Source organism: Temnothorax americanus, unplaced genomic scaffold (assembly GCF_048541705.1).
Source record: "Temnothorax americanus isolate GAGA-0224 unplaced genomic scaffold, ASM4854170v1 Scaffold58, whole genome shotgun sequence".
Lineage (NCBI taxonomy): Eukaryota > Metazoa > Arthropoda > Insecta > Hymenoptera > Formicidae > Temnothorax > Temnothorax americanus.
Window position 1 is genome coordinate 867,264 of NW_027509730.1, and position 21,047 is coordinate 888,310.

The 21,047-nt window shown below is 38.1% G+C and overlaps 1 protein-coding gene and 1 pseudogene across 1 annotated transcript; both read right to left on the reverse strand.

Annotated features, from left to right (window-relative positions):
* Positions 1–8,589: 8,589 nt before the first annotated feature.
* LOC143904793 (uncharacterized) lies at positions 8,590–14,572 on the reverse strand (annotated as a pseudogene).
* A 4,428-nt stretch (positions 14,573–19,000) lies between these two features.
* LOC143904794 (uncharacterized) lies at positions 19,001–19,402 on the reverse strand. Its single transcript, XM_077419726.1, has one exon. It carries the CDS (start codon positions 19,400–19,402, stop codon positions 19,001–19,003), a length of 402 nt encoding a protein of 133 aa, XP_077275852.1.
* Positions 19,403–21,047: the final 1,645 nt, after the last annotated feature.

Sequence of the window (21,047 nt, forward strand, 5' to 3'; positions counted from 1 at the left end):
GTATAACGTTAAAATACAAACACGAGTTGAACGATATAACTTATCTTAAGCCTCATAGGCAATGTACGATCAAAGTGCAATCTATTTTGCCGCCATATAATCTGGTTTGAACTTTAATCCGATATCGAATTGTGATAATGTGTCGGAAGGTCGACAGGACAAAATAGTGTGTCTTCTCGCAATGCCTTATTTATAATAAGGCATATCAATTCCAATGCACGATAACATTCCGCATCACGTTAACGAATGTCATCGCCTACATTGTCTTCCTAGAGAATTATTAAAAATCTGAAAAAAACTTTGTTCGTCATAGGTATTACAATTCTTTGTACCAAACCACCAAACACAATGCAACATATAACGTACAGGTTGTAATTTCCTACTCAACAATATAAATGCAATATAACACGTGTGCTATATTCGGGTCACCCGGATTGTCACACAAGATAGGTACTATATTTAACTTAGTGGACAAAGCTATCCTACTGTCTCACCCCATGTACCACACAAAAAATTTGGTAATAATCATCAACATTTTACTGAATAATGGGTATACCCTCTTAAATTAATCTTCAGGAAAGTCAGGCTAAGATTAAAGTATCTGCTTAACAGTAAACTTGGACACACAAATGAAATTGAATCATCAAGTCAACATAGCGACGACACGCTACAGAGTAAAAAATTTATAGTTATCCCGTTTATAAAAAAACATTCTAACAAAGTTGCCCATTTACTTAACAACGATGAACGCATATGATAGGATACAGGGTATTAAATAATCTTGGCAGGTTCGTTAAGGCACAAAAAGACAAAAATCCCGGAAGTTTAAACAATAATGTAATTTACAAAATATCGTGTAAAGATTGCAGTGCTTCTTACGTAGGACAGACAAAGCGAAAACTTAAAACTAGATTAAACAAACACAAAAATAACATAAAAACGGATCCATCGAGGCATTCTGTGCATGATTTCCGAGCACATTACAAAATTCAATCACACTTTCGATTGGGACAATACAGCGATACTCAATTCTGAATCAAATTTTTATAAGAGACTTGTATCAGAAATGCTACACATCAGGGAACAAAAAAACGGTATCAATTTTAATACAGACACAGAATTTCTCGATGACTCATATTTTAGTGTACTTGACGAGCTAGCCAATAATAAGAACTTCAACTAATTTTCGGTTTATGTATACAGTGTTTTGTTTATAACTCTGTTCGTCCCGACAATCTGCGCAGTCATTTGACATCCGTAACACGAGAAAGAGCATTACATCGCAAATTATACGTCCTGATCAGATACATGTAAGTTTTAACGGATTTCATACTTACGACAATTAATTCAGTTACACACGATCTCCTTTCAGACAATCCTTTTTATACTTTGACCACACAACCTGACAAAAACAACACTTCTTATGGACTGGACTTGATTTATTCTCGCCTCCGAACGAGGAATAAATTATGTAATTTCGCTGATTACATTTTATCTCCGGTTTTGACTTCGTAAATGCAACGACAAAAACTCAGTATGTATTCGTTAGGCTCTCAACGGTGATGTGGCTCTATAGGTTTAGAAATTTTATATTTTTGTAACTACGACGAATACCTATACACAATTTATGTTAACCTATAATATTTTATATTACGGCTAAAGAAGACTCAGTGAAGTCGAAACGTTCCGTTCTTTGTACATATATGTTAATTAATTATATGGTTTAACATCTACTAATGCTCGATTATTGGCCTTTTTCTTTTTAATTTTTGTATTTATATTGTTGAGTAGGAAATTACAACTAACCTGTACGTTACATGTTGCATTGTGTTTGCTGAAAAAAAAACTACAGTTAAATTTGTTAAAATTCAAACTGAAACGACAGCCACATACGTATAAAATCGTGTATTATTACATGGTAAAAGATAGATTTATTTTTAAGTAACTTAATGATAAATAAATTTAATAGACTATATAATTTGGCGTATAATTTAAATTTTGATTGTAATTAATCATATTATATTTTTCAAAAACATATCTAATAAATCTCTAATTAAAGTAGCGCAAATTAATAGTTTGGTGATATTTATACACAGATTTTATGTTATTAGTTTCAATGTAATTTAATTAAATCTAATTTAATGTAATTAATAATGTCAATAAATTTTCAAATCCAAACTAAAAATAACATTGTATAAGTGTGTTTTTTGAATACTCAATTTTATTATTTTAATAAAGTTACCAAAAGATTTAAACTTAAGTAATATACTTTACTACATTTTAAAAATAAGTTAGTTAAAATACATATTAGCCCTTGCGATTGATCGTGAAAATGTAAAATAATAGTAAAAACCGATAGAATCGTTCAAACTTTTGTGGTTAAAAGTTGAATGATACTCATAGAATATAACTTTTGCGATGGTGACCCATCAGCTGTATATATAATGTACTCGCAGACATGGAGATTTCTCGAAAAAAACGGAAAACTTAAAAGAAGTTATGCCTGACGTATTGTAATTTACATTCTTTACGCACGTACGCCTCACGGCTCAATGAAAATTCTATGAAGTTTCTTTTTCATTTTACGCAAAAATTCCCAGCTGAATATGTGACGTTAATAAAAGATATTTTTTCTGGCAATATCTTAACTTTAAATTCAACACATTTCGTCGACCAAATAACTCGGTTATCAACGCAACGGTACGATTGCGAAACATATTCTTCAAGCACACACACACAAAAGATTATTCAGTATAAACTACAACATCATAACATGTTTTTGTTTGTTCTTATTATACATTCAATACGCATATTAAAATACATATTAAAATAGAATATATTTCATTAAAAAATAGAATATATATTTTTTAAATAGAATGTTTTTTTAAGGTAATCTATGTATAAAAATATATACGCGTAAACTGAATATATTTCAAAGTTTCCTTAAAAAGTTTTCTTTCTTACAAGCAATTAAATACAAAAAACGCTATATTTGCATTAATTAATATAAAATTAAACCAAATAAAATAATTAATTTTACTACGCGTTATATATAAAATATATAATAATTAAATTACAAACAATTTAAATTATATAACATTTAAATTATAATTTAATTACAAAATTTATGCTATCCCTACAATTGTTATAACTTTCAAATCCTGCTGTCACTTTTTTAAATTTTTAATACTCGTACATTTTTTAATATCAGAACTTTGAACGCGTCTTTTTAAACAGCAATTACTTTTTGATTTAATTTATGTTACTAAAAAATTAATAACTTCTAGCCCAGTCGATAGAACCCGAAAAAGCCGCTAAAATAGAATTAATTCCGGGAAGCGATTTTATTTTTTTGACTGTTGCGGAAGGTCGTGGGTAATCTAAAACCGGATTTTTGGGATTCTAACCCTGGAGCGTTAGCCGCCATTTTGATTAAAAAGGTGATTTTGTAAATATCTCGCTTATTTTCAACTTTAGAGTAAAAGTGGTAATAACCAAACTTATAGAAAATTTAATACTCTACAATTTTGGTCCTTATCATTTTTTACCTAAGATCGATATTTTGGGTCTTAGACTCGAAAGTGGGGGTGAATTTTTTATTTATTTTATTTTTTTAATAAACGCGCCATAAACTTTACCCCCATGGTAGTGTAAAAAAGATGTTTTTTATTATACCAAGTAAATTTAAAAAATAAAAAAAAATGAAAAATTTCACCCCCTACTTTTGAGTCTAAGACCCAAAATATCGATCCTAGATAAAAAATGATAAGGACTAAAATTGTAGAGTATTAAATTTTCTACAAGTTTGGTTATTACGACTTTCACTCTAAAGTTGAAAATAAGCGAGATATTTACAAAATCACCCTTCTAATCAAAATGGCGGCGAACGCTCCAGAGTTAAAATCCCGAAAATCTGGTTTTAGACTACCCGTGACCCTCCGAAACAGTCAAAAAAATAAAATCGCTTCCCGGAATTAATTCCATTTAAAAGTCTTTATCGACTAGGCTATTCCGCAAAGTATCGCATAAAACAATGTTTCATTAAAATAAAATTACATAATTAATTCTTTTGTTTACTTGCAATATATTTTATTAATTTATGCATTTTAATATAAAATAATAAAGTGTTATTATTATATTAACAAATTATTATATGTGCATGTATTTTTTTATGGCGGTATTAATAATATTTTATTTATCAGTAGTTAATATATCAATTTTTAATAGAGAAGTTTGTTTGTTACTCTATTTTCCAGATTTTAAATAATTAAGCAAAAATTAAAATTAATTGTATTATATTCTATTAATTATAATCACGACTGATCATGAACTTTATTTGTCGTTCTAATAAAAAGTTTGCTGACCAAACTATCCATTAATGTTATTCGATTTTGTTACTAAAAAATTTAATTACACATACCATCTTTGTGTACGTAAGTGATTCTAGAAATGTCTCCATTTCTGTTCTAATTAATCAGAACTCGAACTACAAATAGTATCAATCAATGATGAACAGAATGTTTTTCAAGAATAATCGCGGAAAGGAATAAACTGTACTAAACAATTTAAGAATATTCTGCTGGTAAAATTGATCAGAATAGAACTCGAACACGAGCGCAATTCCATCGGACGCAACAACAATGTTTCTCCTTGAAATCATCGCCCGAGGTTTAATCGCTTGACCGCTTGGGAATCGATCTCTTTAAATAAGAACTGTCCTAGAGTTCCCCGACTCCGATAGTGTTCACGACTGATCGTAAATTTTGTGTACATTTATTGACGAAATTTCTTGCATTTCTTTTTCCAGACAAGTATTTTTATGCTCTTATTTAGAGTGTTAATTATGTTAAAATTGATTTACATTTAAAAATTTGTAATTATAGTCTTCTATTAAAAGATTTATTTTATCTATTCAAGATTATCTTATATTTTTTTTATTTATCTATTAAAATATAAGTAAATTTCATTAAAATGTGATCACTATCGTGATCAATGTATATCAGATATTTTAAATACTGAAATCGCCAAAGACTTAAAAACTGGAAAGACAGCGAAAGTAACATATAAAAGCAATATAATTTTTTAATAAAAAATTGGTAACCATTTTCTATTTTTAATTTGCTCTAATAAATTTTTCAATCTATTAAATACGCACATTCTTCAAACCATTTTTCAATAACGTGCGTATTCATATTTTGATGATGAACCTTTTCTTAAACGTCATAAAAATTCACAAAATGTCACAGTACGTGTATAAAAAACAAACACTATGATTCAAATCTACACCAGAATTAATTTTCTCCGCGTTCATTTCCACATCGCATAAACGTCAGAGATCCGACGAAAATTGTCATTGTAACGCAAATCAGAACACACGAAAGCTATCCCCGATCTCTCGATCCACGCAAAATTTCGTTCGAGCAATGAACGTCGCACGTGTCTCGGTACAATCGAAGTCCGACGCTCATCCGACGGAGTCTCACGCTTAAATGACGGCGTGACGCGCCGCCCTAACATCACCCACCCTCGTCGTGCCACCCATCCGCGGTGCACCTGCTTGTCTAACATAAGAATACAAAAACCGCTGGCGAAAACAAGTTCGCAACTATGTCCAATGGAAACAAGTTCATTATAGTTGTTTTCATATCCCTTCTCATCATTGTTATCTATTCCAGCCAATCTACGCAAACTTTTTTTATCACAATATTTTCACTTGAGTGTCAAAATAGTCTGCTTTATAATTTATCGTACCCATACTGTGTTTTTGCTTCATTAGCTACAGTATTCGCTTAAACATACAAACATCAATACTTGGATAAAATATATTGCTTACACTCCCCAAACTGATATATTGCAACGTGTGTTCTATTTTCGTGCGCTCAGACTGTGCAATAGTTTATAATTGAACCCCGCCTTTGCCATTAATTATGTCGTAATGTGATGTTCACGTGTCGTGTATTTCTTTTTTCTTTTTATTATTTTTCTTTTAAACTAGCATTCTTTTTAGCTTTTAACAATATCAATAAAATAATAATTATAATAATATAAAATCCAAAAGCAAACACTGTAACGAACCTAAACTTAAATTGTAGATATAATACATGTAAGTATATAATTTAAAATATAATCTAACATATAATTTAAAGTATAACTACAATAATTTAAAATAGATATAATTTAAATTGTCGATTACATAAAATTTCTTTAATTTGCATTTAAATTATTTGGTATTTATATTGGTATATTAAAACATTGAATCTTAATGTTTTACATTTTTTAGATTAATTTCTAATTTCTATAATTAAAAAAACAATAACAATGTTCTGAAATGCATACATTAGTTTATTTATGTTATTTATTTTAAAAACTATATTGAATATACTGTGACGTCCGTTGATACATTTCCCTTTTTTTTCTCTCTTTCTCTTTTGGACGCCCATGCGTTAATTCTCTCCTGTAGCGTGCGTCTTATTGTTAGTTGCCTCATCGTACACATTAGTTATTAAGAGTATTATTAATAATCGCTTGTCCTATATCGCGGAGATACTAGACCGGTAATAGGAAGAACGTGACTTCGGTAGGCAATGTTTTAATTCATTAGAACGGAATGATAACGGACATAACTCCCGTAGCGTTTGGCGGCCCTACCGCGCGGCGAGCGTTATCGGACCGCCTGATGTTATCTTGCCTATTCAATACCATCCTCTCAACGCGTACAGTACATCTTCGTTCCTTATATTTTCCGCCGTACACAACGCAAAAACGAATTAACTAAATATCGTTAACGACAAACCATTCGAGCCCACCGAACGCATTCGTTTCCTAGTATTGTTACTTATTGTTGCACTACGCGCTTGCCCACGCGCGCGCGTACTCTCGCAGTTCGCTATCTTATGTTTTGCCTTCGCTACGTAGCTGTAGATCGATCAATCCTTATTAGCGTAGATTAACGGGCGTAATTCCGAGCCAGCCGCTTCACGACAATACAGCCATGAAGTAAAGAAGCTACCACACGTATACGACGCTATCGCAGTTCAAGTTTCGGCACGCGCATCGCATATACCCCTTGAATAAGTTTCGTTAACTTCTCATTATTTTCATTCATAACCGGTGTAACGGTAACGATGGCCTCCTGTACGTATGAAGCCATAATAGACCACCACACACACCCGACAACACACACACGATTATCACCCCGTCTCAGGGATAGTTGTAATAAACAATTACACTGACCGTATTATGTAAGCTGGATGCCGCTTGCGATCCGCGTAGATACAACTTAAAGGGACAATAGCTAATAATTTTTTATAGCGGCTTGGCAATAGATTAATAATAATGTTAAGGAATGCATGTCGTTAACAGTTCCGAGAAGGCACACGGAGAGCCAGACGCTCTCACGCTCACCCGAGCCGGTTATCTCGATACGGATGCTGTCATCAGCACCTTCCCAGGGCGAATACGCCTCGCTTCTAACCGCTAAAAATAATTAATTACAAACTCTCTTCGAGTTACAGTAAAAGAATTTTGGAATCAATCACGAATTATTATCAGAAACAATACAGATGTGCACCAGCAACGACAGCGACAGCGCCGACGCTAACCGCTCGCCTTCTCCCGCGCTAGAGACTGCCTAGAAGTCTAGGATCATAAGCTAGATCGAAGTAGAAGCAACCCTGCGTAGTAGTTAAGTTATTTATTCAAATTTATCCGTGACAATATATAGGAAGCAAGGGAAAACTCCCGTACTGAGCGACGCTGGCACTTGATACGCACGGCCCGGGGGCCCTCCTCCTACCCCCGTACCGCGCCGCGCTCAGCAATATAAGTAGGTAAGCTAGGCCGGTTCCACTCCGGGGATCTGAGGGGGGTGAGGGGCGGGGGGAAACCGCGGGGGAGAAGACCGCGGTAGAGGGGGAGGGGGGAACCGCGTTTTTTCATGCGCCGCGGGGTGGGGGAGGGGGAACCGCGTTCTTGGGCGCCGCGGGGGAGGAAGAGGGGGAAACCGCGTTTTTCGGGCGCCGCAGGGAGGGAGAGGGGGAACCGCGTTCTTGGGCGCCGCGGGGGGGGTGGGGGAACCGCGTTTTTCGAGCGCCGCGGGGTGGAAAGTGAGAGGGAACAGCGTTTTTCGGGCGCCGTGTTTTCCGGCGCCGCGGGGCGAGGGGGTCCGTGTTTTTCGGCGCCGCGGGGCGAGGGGGTCCGCGTTTTTCGGTGCCGCGGGGCGAGGGGTCCGCGTTTTCCGGCGCCGCGGGGCGACCGCGTTTTCGCCGCGGAGCGGGGCGAGGGGGTCAGCGTTTCGCTGCGCCGCGGAGTCCGCGTGACGTCACATGCTCCCGCTCGCGTTGTCTCTCCATCGTAGATGTTTCCCCCGTCCCCCGGTCGCGCGCGTCTTTTCGTTCGCGCGGTCTCTCTCTCTCCCGTTCGCGCGTTCTCGCTCACGATTGAGTATCTTTTCGTCGCCAACAATATTTAATCGTTCAGATCTTAATATTTAATTTATAATTATACATTTAAGTAAACAATAAATGAAGACAGCTTAACAAAAGGGAACGGTAAATAAAAAAAAATTATTTTTAACCATATTATATACATTTATTTATCATGTAGCGCATTATATACAATAGTATCCAAAGCGTAGGCTTATAATTCGCAATCAATAATCGAATTTTTATCATAAATTTTACGCAAGATTGTAATTGCGTTACATTTATCGGTGATACAATTTTGACGTAAAGTTGTTACAAACTGTTTGAATTTTTCACTTACGCCGTGAACATTTTGACATAGTTAAAAATACACGTTCTCAACGCAATGTTCTAGTTCGAACAGAAAGAGTACTGTTGACGGTTTCATGTACAAGCTGGTGCCGCATGACGTCAATTTTACAATATCTGCGTCACGTATTTTAACAAGCTCCAGATCGCGAAACGTTAGCGATGATGGTGCCGATGACTGCACGAGTCGCTGTATATCTGCATGTTTTTCGATGAATGTCACCCACGTTGCATGTGGCAGAATTATCCGATTGCCTCGGTTATCACCAATAAGTATATCCACAGAGGACAAAGGTCCCGCGCTGATTCCGACATCCAAAAATTTATACGCTGTTGACGTCAAGGCAAATCTTCTTACCAAAATACGCGGCGTGTAGCGGGGTTTATCAAAACTGAAAAAATACAATTATATGTTCATAAAAGTTTTTTTGCACAAGTATATATGAAAATTAGCGATACTTACTCATTGTGCTGTTTCTCACACGTTTCGTCTTGAATCGGAACGTAGTAGTTCGCACCGTGAGTGTTCATCGTATCTGGAGGCTGTTTATTGCAAACTTACTCGAACCGTATCAAACTCTCGACTGCGCTCTAGAATCTTCGTAGACCATTTATACATACCCAAAACTGCAAATTTTGCAAAAATAGCGCCAAAGTACGGCTGCTGCATGGTGACCACCACCACAATCCACATATTCGTTAAATGTGATATCTTTGTCAAGAACATTCGTGATGAGATCACCTCATCGGGCATCAAATATGATTTTTTTTCAAGAGCATACGTGTCTCACGATGATTTCATCGAACACGTGCAAAACTGCAAAATTTGCAATTTCGCATAATTCAATGGAGCGTTATTGTTTTGAAGAACATGTCGCGACATGTCTCGCGATGATTTCATCGAACACGTGCAAAACTGCAAATTTCGCAAATAGCGTCGATGTACGGCTGCTGAGATGAAATTAGATACGATAAGCAAACGATGCATCATTAGTAGAATATAAAATGACGAATCTGGAGAATACGCTCAATAGTCGAGAACTGGAAGTCGCGAGTGCAACAAATGGCGTTAGCAAGAGGATCATGCAATAACATGGAGCAAGAGTTGTTGAAGCAATCCACCCTGTTAAATTCGAGGGAAGACTTTGCCGCGTGGGAGCAACGATGTGACGAGTTTATTGAATCATTGGAAGAACAAAGCCGAATTAAGCGGCCACGATTATCAATCGATCAGTCATCGATCGGTCTCAAACAATCATTGGTCGCATGTATCGCAAGACTCGAAGGTTTGAAAGACTTGGTACGTCAACGTTTCGTACATGTGGGTGCTGGATGCAGTGCGAGTGAGACAGGACTCAGATATCGCGAGATAGATCCGGCTTTTGAAAGCCGTATATTGACTGGTGCGGTGATAAATTCCAAACACATCGACCTTCGTCAATTTCTTATAAATGCGAGAGAAATTGTACTCAGTCATGTGCGGAACGTCATGCAACGATATGACAATGTAAAAATTAACACAGTGTTTGTTGTTAATATTAGCCGACGATACAGGCAGGATGGTGATGAGAGACGGTAGGTAGGTAGATAGAGCGACAAGTATAATATAACTCGTGCCTTTATTCAAAGAGCGAACGGAACGTCAGAGTCGTTCGAGAGCGTTACAGAGAGTGCGACCGGTGAAGCGGTATGTTCCCCACTTTCCCCAAAAGCACACGCATCTTGACGTGCTGATCAGTTATAGAGCACGTGACAAATACCTGAGTCCAACGAACGCGAAATATGAATTGCTTATTACAACACTCCCACTCAATTCATATTCTATTACAGCTTTCAATTTATTATTCATATACACACACAAAAAAAATAATTTTTATAAACAAAAGAAATTACGCATTTAATTTATATCCTTCATACCGCATTGATTCATGAGATTGACCAATTTTTGTTTACACAACGCTTTTGTGAGCGAATCAGCCAATTGCTGATCTGTTGGTTTATAAATTACATTGATTTCCTGTGATCTCTGTTTATCACATGTATAATAATATTGCGTTTCAATATGCTTTGATCGCCTTGATCCAGTAGGATTTTTGACTAAACTGATAGCAGCCTGGTTATCACAATAAACAGTAGTAGGTAATTTTTGTATACAGCCTAACTCGTTAAGCAATCTTCTTAACCAAGTAACCTCCTTGGTCACGGAGCACAAAGCTATAAATTCAGCCTCAGTGGCAGAAAGTGCGATACTGGACTGTTTTCGCGACAACCACGCTACTGGTGCTCCATTTAACAAACACAACCATCCAGTTGTACTTTTCCTAGTGTTCACATCGCCTGCCCAATCAGAGTCACTGTATGCCACAAGATTGTTATCTTTAAACTGACCGAAAACAATGCCATGATCAATTGTTCCTTTTAAGTACCGAAAGATACGCTTTACTCCATTCCAGTGGCTTTTATCAGGCATTTCTGAAAATTGGCTCAAAACACTTACAATATAGGCTAAATCAGGTCTAGTTGCAACCATTAAAAACATAAGTGAACCAATAGCTTTTCTATATGGAAAGTTATGCTTAATACTATTATTTACATCGATTTTAAGAAACTTAATACTAGGATCAGCTGGGATAGAGAGAGACATACAGTTTTCGTGATTGAACTTACTTAAGATTCTTTTGGTATACGCCGTTTGAAACATTTTCAAAGTTCTCAACTTTCTGTCTCTCTTTATCTGCATTCCAACAAAGAACTCAGCTTCAGAGATTTTAATCTTAAAAACTGCACTTAACTTACTAAGTAAGTCCTTCATTTTCGAGACATTGTTACTACAGATAATTCCATCATCTACATATAATATCACATACAGTCTAACGCCATCGATTATTATATAATATAGACACGCATCCGATTCAGACTGAATTAAACCGTAATCGAGGAGGAACTCATTTATCTTCTTATTCCACTGTCTCGGTGCCTGTTTGAGTCCATAAAGACTTTTCTTCAACATGCAGACTCGATCATCAACTTCAAACCCAAATGGTTGTTCTATAAAGATTGTCTCTTCAAGATCTCCGTAAAGAAAGGCAGTCCTTACGTCAAATTGTATTATTTCTAGATCATCAACAGCAACCATAGACAGAACTGTTCTTACTGTATTGTACTTTACAACTGGTGCAAAAATTTCTTTATAATCTATTCCTTCTTTCTGAGAGAATCCTCTTATGACCAGGCGAGCCTTGTATTTATCTATTTCGCCATTCGCAGTGTATTTTCTCTTGAATATCCAACGATTCGAGATTACAGTCCGGTCTTCAGGCCTTTTAACAAGCTCCCATGTCTCGTTTTCTTCGAGTGAATTCAACTTTTCATGCATAGCCCTTATCCATTCAGCCGCATCCTCAGCTTCTACAGCTTCTTTCAGAGTCTGTGGCTCACAGGTTGTGAACAGAGCTTCGGCAATTTTCAACTCAGCATCTGACGTAGAAGGTATTCTTGGTCCAAGTGGATAGGGATCCCTTGGGATAGGAGCTCTTGGATTTCTCTTCAATGACTCTTTCAGCTCGTCATACTCGGAATCACCTTGTTTCACGTTATCGACATCGTTTTTATCAGTGCCGACAACTACCACATTATCTGAGGGAGGTCGTTCATCAAACACCACATCTCTTCTTACATAGCATTTTCGAAGGGCTGGATCATACACCTTATAGGCTTTATTTCCATCACTATAGCCTATCAGCATCATCTTCGTAGAGTTCATCTCCCACTTACTTCTTTGGTCCTTGGGAATGTGAACGTAGCATGTACTGCCGAAAATTTTCAGGTGACTAACAGAAGGTTTTTCTCCAAACCACATTTCATATGGTGTTTTGCCATTCAGAGTATTTGTTGCAGTTCTATTTTTAACGTACACTGCAGTAGCAGTAGCCTCAGCCCATAAGTATAGCGGTAGTTTTCTTGCATGTAACATGCTTTTAGCTGATTCAACTATGGTTCTATTTTGTCTCTCAATATACCCATTTTGTTCAGGAGCGCGAGGTGTGGTCAGTTCGTGTTTTATCCCTTTAGACAGCAGAAACTTTTTGACATCTTTGTTACAAAATTCCTTACCACAATCAGTTCTAATTTTCATTAAACTTACATTACAATTATCGGCTCTAACATCAGCATAGAATTTTTGCAAAGCTTCCAAAACATGAGATTTTTCTTTAACAAAGTAAACAAAACCGTATTTAGAAAAATCATCCTTTAACAAAAAAAAATAATTTGCTCCGCCAATAGAACTCTGACTCATTTTTCCGCAGAGATCAGCATGAAACAATTCTCCCGGCTTTTTCGCTCTAACAGCCTCATTTTTTGGAAAAGAATTTCTATGCTGTTTGCCTAGAACACATCCTTCGCAAAACGGATCCTTTTTATCTAAATTAAAAACCTTCAAATCATTCACTGAACAGTTTGAAATCATTTGTCTTAGAGTGGCCTAATTTTTCATGCCACTCCATCAGTGAACTGCTAGTACTAACATTTGCTTCACTATATTTACAGGCAGGCCAGAAATTGAGTTTATACAGTTTTTCATCTTCTCTAAAGCCATTTACAATAAACTTATTGCCTTTATAAAATATAACTCTTTTTCCGCCTTCTTCAAAAACTACTCTCATACCTTTTTCCGACGTACGGCCAATCAAAAGTAAATTTTTCTTTATTTCAGGCACGTACCACACATCAGAAATAGTATGTGTATTAAATGTACCATCGGAACGTTTAACCTTAACATCAATGTCACCTACACCTACAGCAGCAACAAGGTTACCATTACCAACGCGAACTTTATGCTCATGGTTTTGAAACGAATTTAATTTCTTAAACCAATCTCGCCTCATACACAAATGTTCCGTTGCAGCCAAATCCGCGTACCACATGTCACGTGCATTTAATTCATTTACAGTTAAACATTCGATATTAAACAGTTCAGCATTGTCGCTTTTATCTGTATGTACTTTTTCACTAACATGAGAGTAATTTTTGTTTTTACCCTTTTTCTCTAAATGCTTTCTTTTTTCAAAACAATCACGAGCCCAATGACCCGGTTTCTTACAGAAATGACAACTTCCACGCTTTGCATCATTCGCAGAACTCATGCCGGACGACATTCTATTTACATTGCTCCGTTTACCGCGCGCAGAATACACTTCTTGTTCGTTGCTCGTGTTTACACCTCGACTACGCATATTTAACAGCGACTCTTCGTTTATCAAATGATCGGTTAACTTATCTAATTTTTGATCGTTACGCGGAACCGCATACCGCGCCGTGCGAACATTATCGTATTTTTCGGATAGACTAGAAATAATTTTCGCAATGACGACCGCCTCTTTTTGCTCCATATCCATGTCCTTTAGACGTTGAGCGAGCGAAACAATCTTCGCGATGTAATCCGCCATCTTTTTATCCGGATCCATCTTCGCGTTTATAAATTGATTTAACAATACCTGAACCGACTGGTCACTCTTCTCTGCATGGATAGTTTTGAGACGCCCCCACATTTCAGCAGCCGTTCTGCAGTCCGTCAGGTAACGGAGTTGATCCAGTTCAAGGCCACGCATGAGGAAGGCCTGTGCTTCTGCATCCTTCTGTTCCCATGCGGCAATGTCCGTGGTGGCTGTCGGCCGCGGCGTCAATCCATCAATATACTTTCGGAGTTTGTTCTCCAGCATGTATATCTCCATTTGACGTTTCCAGAGTTGAAAATTCTGTCCATTGAAGCGGTGAATGTGATACAGCTTGGTCTCAGCCATATTTCAGCACCAGCGTCACGTTCAGCAGCTTACACAGAGTCTTCACTCACAGTTTTCGTTTTCACTACCTCTCACCCTTTTCTTTCTCTTCTCTATAGCCTCCTAAACGCGTCGTCAGGGTCTGGGCCCATAACCTGTTGTTAATATTAGCCGACGATACAGGCAGGATGGGGATGAGAGACGGTAGGTAGGTAGATAGAGCGACAAGTATAATATAACTCGTGCCTTTATTCAATGAGCGAACGGAACGTCAGAGTCGTTCGAGAGCGTTACAGAGAGTGCGACCGGTGAAGCGGTATGTTCCCCACTTTCCCCAAAAGCACACGCATCTTGACGAGCTGATCAGTTATAGAGCACGTGACAAATACCTGAGTCCAACGAACGCGAAATATGAATTGCTTATTACAACAGTGTTTAATGGTGAATTTGTTGCGGGTGACAAACGCGCAAATAAAAGTATCGCAACGAGAAACTATGAACTCTTTCGCGAGTCCGATCTGCATGAGTGGTACAAGAGACACGTCATCGAGCCTACTTTAGCTAAGCTGGAGGAATTCCAGGAACGTGATAGCGGATGGGCGTTGTCGCGTATACTCAATTTAATGGTAAACGTGAACAAATATAATCCATTGCACGCGGGGTGTTTTGTGGAAATACCGCAAGAAATTAAAATAAAGAATGCGGTGATAAACGTGCAATCAAGAGACAATGCATGTTTCGCATGGTCAGTGATGGCTGCTCTGTATCCAGCCAAGAGACATGCAGAACGGGAATCGTCGTACCCTCATTACACGTCGGTGCTAAATCTTACGGACATTAAGTTTCCAATGACGTTGAATCAAATTAAACGGTTTGAAAATTACAACAACATCTCCATCAACGTGTACAGCATCGAGAAAAAAAACAAAAAACTTGCTATCTTGCCAATACGGGTTACTAATCGTAAGATGGACAGACATGTAAATCTCTTGTACGTGCATGTCGACAACGTGGGTCATTTTGCATGGATCAAGAACCTATCCCGTCTCGTAAGCTCGCAAATCAGTAAAAAAGAACACAGGAAACACTTTTGCGATCGGTATGTACCTATAGTTTTTTTAATAATATATAAAATATTTTTGTGTATAAAAATTTATATTTGCGTTTATTTTTACAGATGTTTGCACTACTTCAGCTCCAACGAGAAATTGGTTGCCCACACCGTCGACTGTCGGGAGATGAACGACTGCGCGATCAAGTTACCGAGCGATAACGACAAGTGGTTGGCATTTAAAAATCACAACAGGAAGGAACGAGTTCCGTTTGTCGTATACGCCGACCTGGAATGTACCCTGGAGAAGATGGAAGCGGATCCGGAAACGTCCAGGTACACATATCACCATCATCGCGTGTTTAGCATAGAGTACTACGTGCGTTGCTCGTACGACGAGTCGTTATCTATGTATCGGTTTCGTCGCGATAAGGATTGCGTCGCGTGGTTCGCCGAGGAGCTAAAACGTTTAGTTCACGACGTACAGACCATTTTGTCCACTAATATACCCATGGCAGATTTCACACGAGACGAGTGGGAAAAGTTTAACAGCGCAACGCACTGTCACGTGTGCGAAGAACCGTTCGAGCCAGACGACGTGCGAGTACGCGACCATTGTCACCTGACCGGTCGATACAGAGGTCCCGCGCATTCGAATTGTAACTTAAATTATAAAGATTCGCATTGCATTCCTGTAGTGTTTCATAATTTATCGGGCTATGACGCACATTTTATTATAACTGAAATAGCAACAGCGTACGAAGGACATGTAGAAGATTTACTCCCGATCACAAAAGAAAAATATATTTCGTTTACTAAAAACGTTCAAAGCACCGAAAATAAAGATAAGAAAACGTGCGTCAAATTGCGATTTATTGATTCGTACAAGTTTCTCACCTCTAGTCTCGACAAATTGGCATCTTATCTCAGCAAGGATAAACTGCGAATATTGCAACGCGAATTTTGTGAATTATCCGCAAAAAATTTTGGTTTGCTGACACGAAAAGGCGTATTTCCATATGAATACATTGACTGCGTCGAAAAATTGGAGGACTTGTGTTTACCACCGCGCGACTCATTTTACAGTTCATTGACAGGTGACACCGTATCCGAGAGCGATTACGCGCACGCCGTCGACGTCTGGCAGCGGTTCTCCATTCGAACGCTCGGTGATTACAGCGATTTATATCTCAAGACCGATGTCTTGCTGTTGGCCGACATCTTTGAAAATTTTCGAGATAGTTGCGTCGCGAGTTATGGACTCGATCCGGCGTATTATTATACTCTACTGGGTTTTACGTGGGATGCTATGTTGAAGCATACACACATCAATTTCGAATTGCTCACCGATATTGACATGGTCATGTTTATCGAACGCGGTATACGCGGCGGTTTGAGTCAATGTTCAAACAGATACACACTGGCCAACAACAAGTACATGCAATCGTACAATCCATCGAAACCGTCGTCGTACCTCATGTATTTTGATGTATATAACTTATACGGCTGGGCAATGTGTCAACCATTGCCATACGCAGATTTTAAATGGGTCGACAACGTAACCGATTTTAATGTTATGGATGTCGCGTTGGATTCCTCGATAGGCTACATACTCGAAGTCGACTTGGAGTATCCGCAACATCTTCACGACGCGCACACTGACCTACCGTTCTGTCCGACGCGCGACAAACCACCCGGCAAGGGGCAGGACAAGCTCCTCGCAACATTATACGATAAGAAACGTTATGTAATACATTATCGCTACCTGCAGCAGTGTACTCGTCACGGTCTCCGTATATCAAAAATTCACCGTATACTGAAATTCGCGCAATCTCTATGGCTTCGCGATTATATAGAACTTAATACGAAATTTAGGACATTGGCCAAGAATGATTTCGAAAAAAATTTATACAAATTGATGAACAATGCAGTGTTTGGCAAAACCATGGAGAATGTGCGCAATCACGTTGACGTGCGCCTCGTGACTCATTGGGAGGGTAGATACGGCGCGGAGGCAATGATTGCAAAACTAAATTTTCATAGCCGAAGCGTCTTTTCGGAGAATTTAGTAGCAATAGAAATGCGAAAACTCGAGGTGAAGTTCGACAAACAAATCTATGTGGGTATGTGCATCCTTGATATATCCAAGACATGTTTGTACGAATTTCATCACGAGTACATGTTACCATTGTATCGCGACAAGTGTAAAGTCACGTACACCGATACTGACAGTCTTATTGCTTCCTCATAGAGGAAGCTTTGTTTTCGTGAAATCGTTTACGGATTTTTGTTTACGTATAAAGTTAGATCTAGTCATCCAAATTTAAATTAATTATATATGAAATAGGGGTAGAAGAAACCAAAGAAGAGATCGGTTTTGGAGTTTTTTATGCCAATATGTTCATATTGTTGTAAAAGGTCAAAATATCGCATTAAAAAAATGTCCGTATGTATGTATGTGTGTATGTACAGATTTGATGTCCGTGGTTGCTCTAACTTTCGCAAATATTGAGATCACAAAGCTTCTTCTATGAGGAAGCCAAAACAATAAAATACTAATAATTATACATCGAATAAAATACAGGCTTCGTTATAGAGGAGCTTAGTGAGCGAAGCCTTCTACTTGCACACTTAAAAACTATAAGGAAGCAATATGGAGGTTTCTATTTGGACACTTAAAAACTAAAAGGAAGCAATGTGCAGGTTTCTACTTGCACACCTAAAAACTATGAGAAAACAATGTGCAAATTTCTACTTACACACTTCAAAACTATGAGGAAGCAATGTGCAAGTTTCTACTTGCACACTTTTTTTATCACATCGAGTGCGACAATGTGTATGATATCATGAAGCGTCACATTCATTATAGATTTGACACTAGCGATTATGCGATTGATAATGCGTACGGTATCCCACTCGTCAATAAAAAAGTTCCGGGCTTAATGAAAGACGAAAATAACGGTGCGATAATGACCGAATTCGTCGGGCTTAGAGCAAAGATGTACGCCTTGCGAGTGGACGGTAAGAAAGATACGAAAAAGGCTAAAGGTGTTAAGAGTAACGTCATAGCCAGGTCGATAACGTTCGACGATTACACGCGGTGTCTGCGCGACGAAATTGAAATGACGCGACAGCAAACCTGCATAAGATCCAAAAAACACGAGGTATACACCGTGTCCGAAACGAAAATAGCTCAAAGTCCGTACGACGATAAGCGATACATTATACCCGGTTCTACCGAAACGCTGCCATGGGGACATTATAAAATACCATTGTAAATATATTGTAAATATATTGTAAATACCGCTGTAAATATATTGTAAATACATTTAGATATTTAGGAAAATAAATGACTCATATGTATATACATATGTATATTTTTATACTGTAATAAATTTTTACAATACATTATTTTTGTGTATCCATGAATTGTGTGAATTATCAAATCCTAACCACTTTACATAAACCTCATTCCCTCTTTTGCGCAAAACTTTTTCAACGAGATACACGTCGGGATTAGCAACGCGATGTAACTCGTATTCGTAGAAGCCGCCGGCGACGGGTTTTTCGCAGGAATCTTCCAACAAATACGTCACAGGATTAGTTTTCTGCACTTTGACGATTCTAAACACCTCCGTGGTCCAATTTGGCGTGTATCCTTTTTCGATGATTGTCTTGAATTTACTCACGCGTACCGAATCGCCCACTTTGAATCGCGCTGGAGCAGCAATCTTTACGTGGCTGTACACCGTTGTTAGGAGCTTGTCGGCGATCGCGGGGGTAACATCGATGGGTTGCATGCCGATAGTTCGATGCTTTCGCGCGTTGTAATCCGATACGAGACCTGGCAGCAAGTCGATCCATTTGTAATTTCCATTGCGCGTAAACATTTTCCACATGTTGTTCTTGAGCGTGCGATTGAATCGTTCGACGACCGATGCCTTCATTACGGAATATGTCGAATAGTGATTGACATTATGTTTCTTCAAGAGTTTCTGCACGTTTGTGTTGTAAAATTCTTCCCCCTTATCAGTCTGCAGATTTTTCGGACATCTGCCGCCGTCTCGAATTATTTTTGCAATTGCCGTGGTAACCTCGGGTCCACTCTTGGTCTTGAGCGGTACGGCCTATGCGTGCTTGCTCAGCACGTCGATAACGGTGAGTATGTAGTGGTAGCCTCTGTTAAATCGCGTGTATGGTCGCATCTCGACCACATCCGCCTGCCACAGGTCATCGTATCCGCGTACTATGACGCGTCTTCGAGAAAAATTTCTTCTCGCAGGAGCGTGTAATTCTTCCACCAGCCGCCGTTTCTCAGCTGATTGCTTCTTACCAGTCATGACGATGACGCGCAACTGACGCAGATATCAGATGTACATTCTTATCTATTCGCGATGATTCGCAATTACATCTTGAATCATCTTTTGAAGTTCGTTTAGGGTAATTTGCATATTATTCTGGAATACAGCAATCTTTCTCTCCATTTCATCCTGTCGATCTTCCAAAATTTGCACGCTCTGCTGCACGTAGCGTTTGTTGGCTGCATCGCCATCATCTACGGGCGGCGCTATCCGTCGAATCTTGCGCGATTTTGCATCAAAGTCGGTGGCGACTGGCGACCATGCAAAGAGCGTTATCTCGCACGTAATTTCTGATTAATCCTCTCCATTGATAGTACGGTTCCGCACCGCCTCTTCCGAGCGATATACCAAACTTGTTAATCGGCATTTTGATGTTGATTGAATGACTCGCTGTCGCGCCACTTAATTTATAATAAGTCCAGCCTCGCGAAGTTCCTCGATAATCGACAGGATTTTGTTATCGTGACCGGTGTGACCCGCTAGGCGCGAAGCTTCGAGCAATCGGAGACGATCTACAAGCTCGTTGGAATCGTCCCAATGAACATAGTCGATCTTGTTGTCGTTTAATGTCATGGCACGCGGTATTACAAAAAAGTATTACTAGCTGGTTAGTAATAAATACTTATTTTGTGTATTAATAATACTAAAATTAAGTATTTATTAGTACTTGAATCACTGTGATCCAAGTATTGCACAGTATTTTATTACTGGTCAGTAATTTATGAAAGTAGTATTCAATACAGGACGAGTATTGAATACTTAGTATTAAATTTCTGATAAGAATGCATTTAATACTAAGTGATAAATACTTGTGTAATAAATACTTGTGTTGAATTACTGATGAGTATTTCAATGTTAGTACTGAAGTACTGGACCGAAAATTCCGTGTGTAATAAATCACTGGCCAGTATTTTAATGTTAATACTCAAGTACTGAACGGAATATTCCATATGAAATTAATCATTGACCAGTACTACAATTTGTATAGAAACATTATAATGAGTAATTCCTGATAATATTAAGGAAGAGAGATAAAAGTAATGCACAAATACATTTTATATGAAGATCTGTACTAATTCGTCGT

Excerpts from the sequence above, each read along its gene's own strand:
- LOC143904794 (XM_077419726.1), bottom strand. The coding sequence starts at position 19,402 with ATGCAACCCATCGATGTTACCCCCGCGATCGCCGACAAGCTCCTAACA.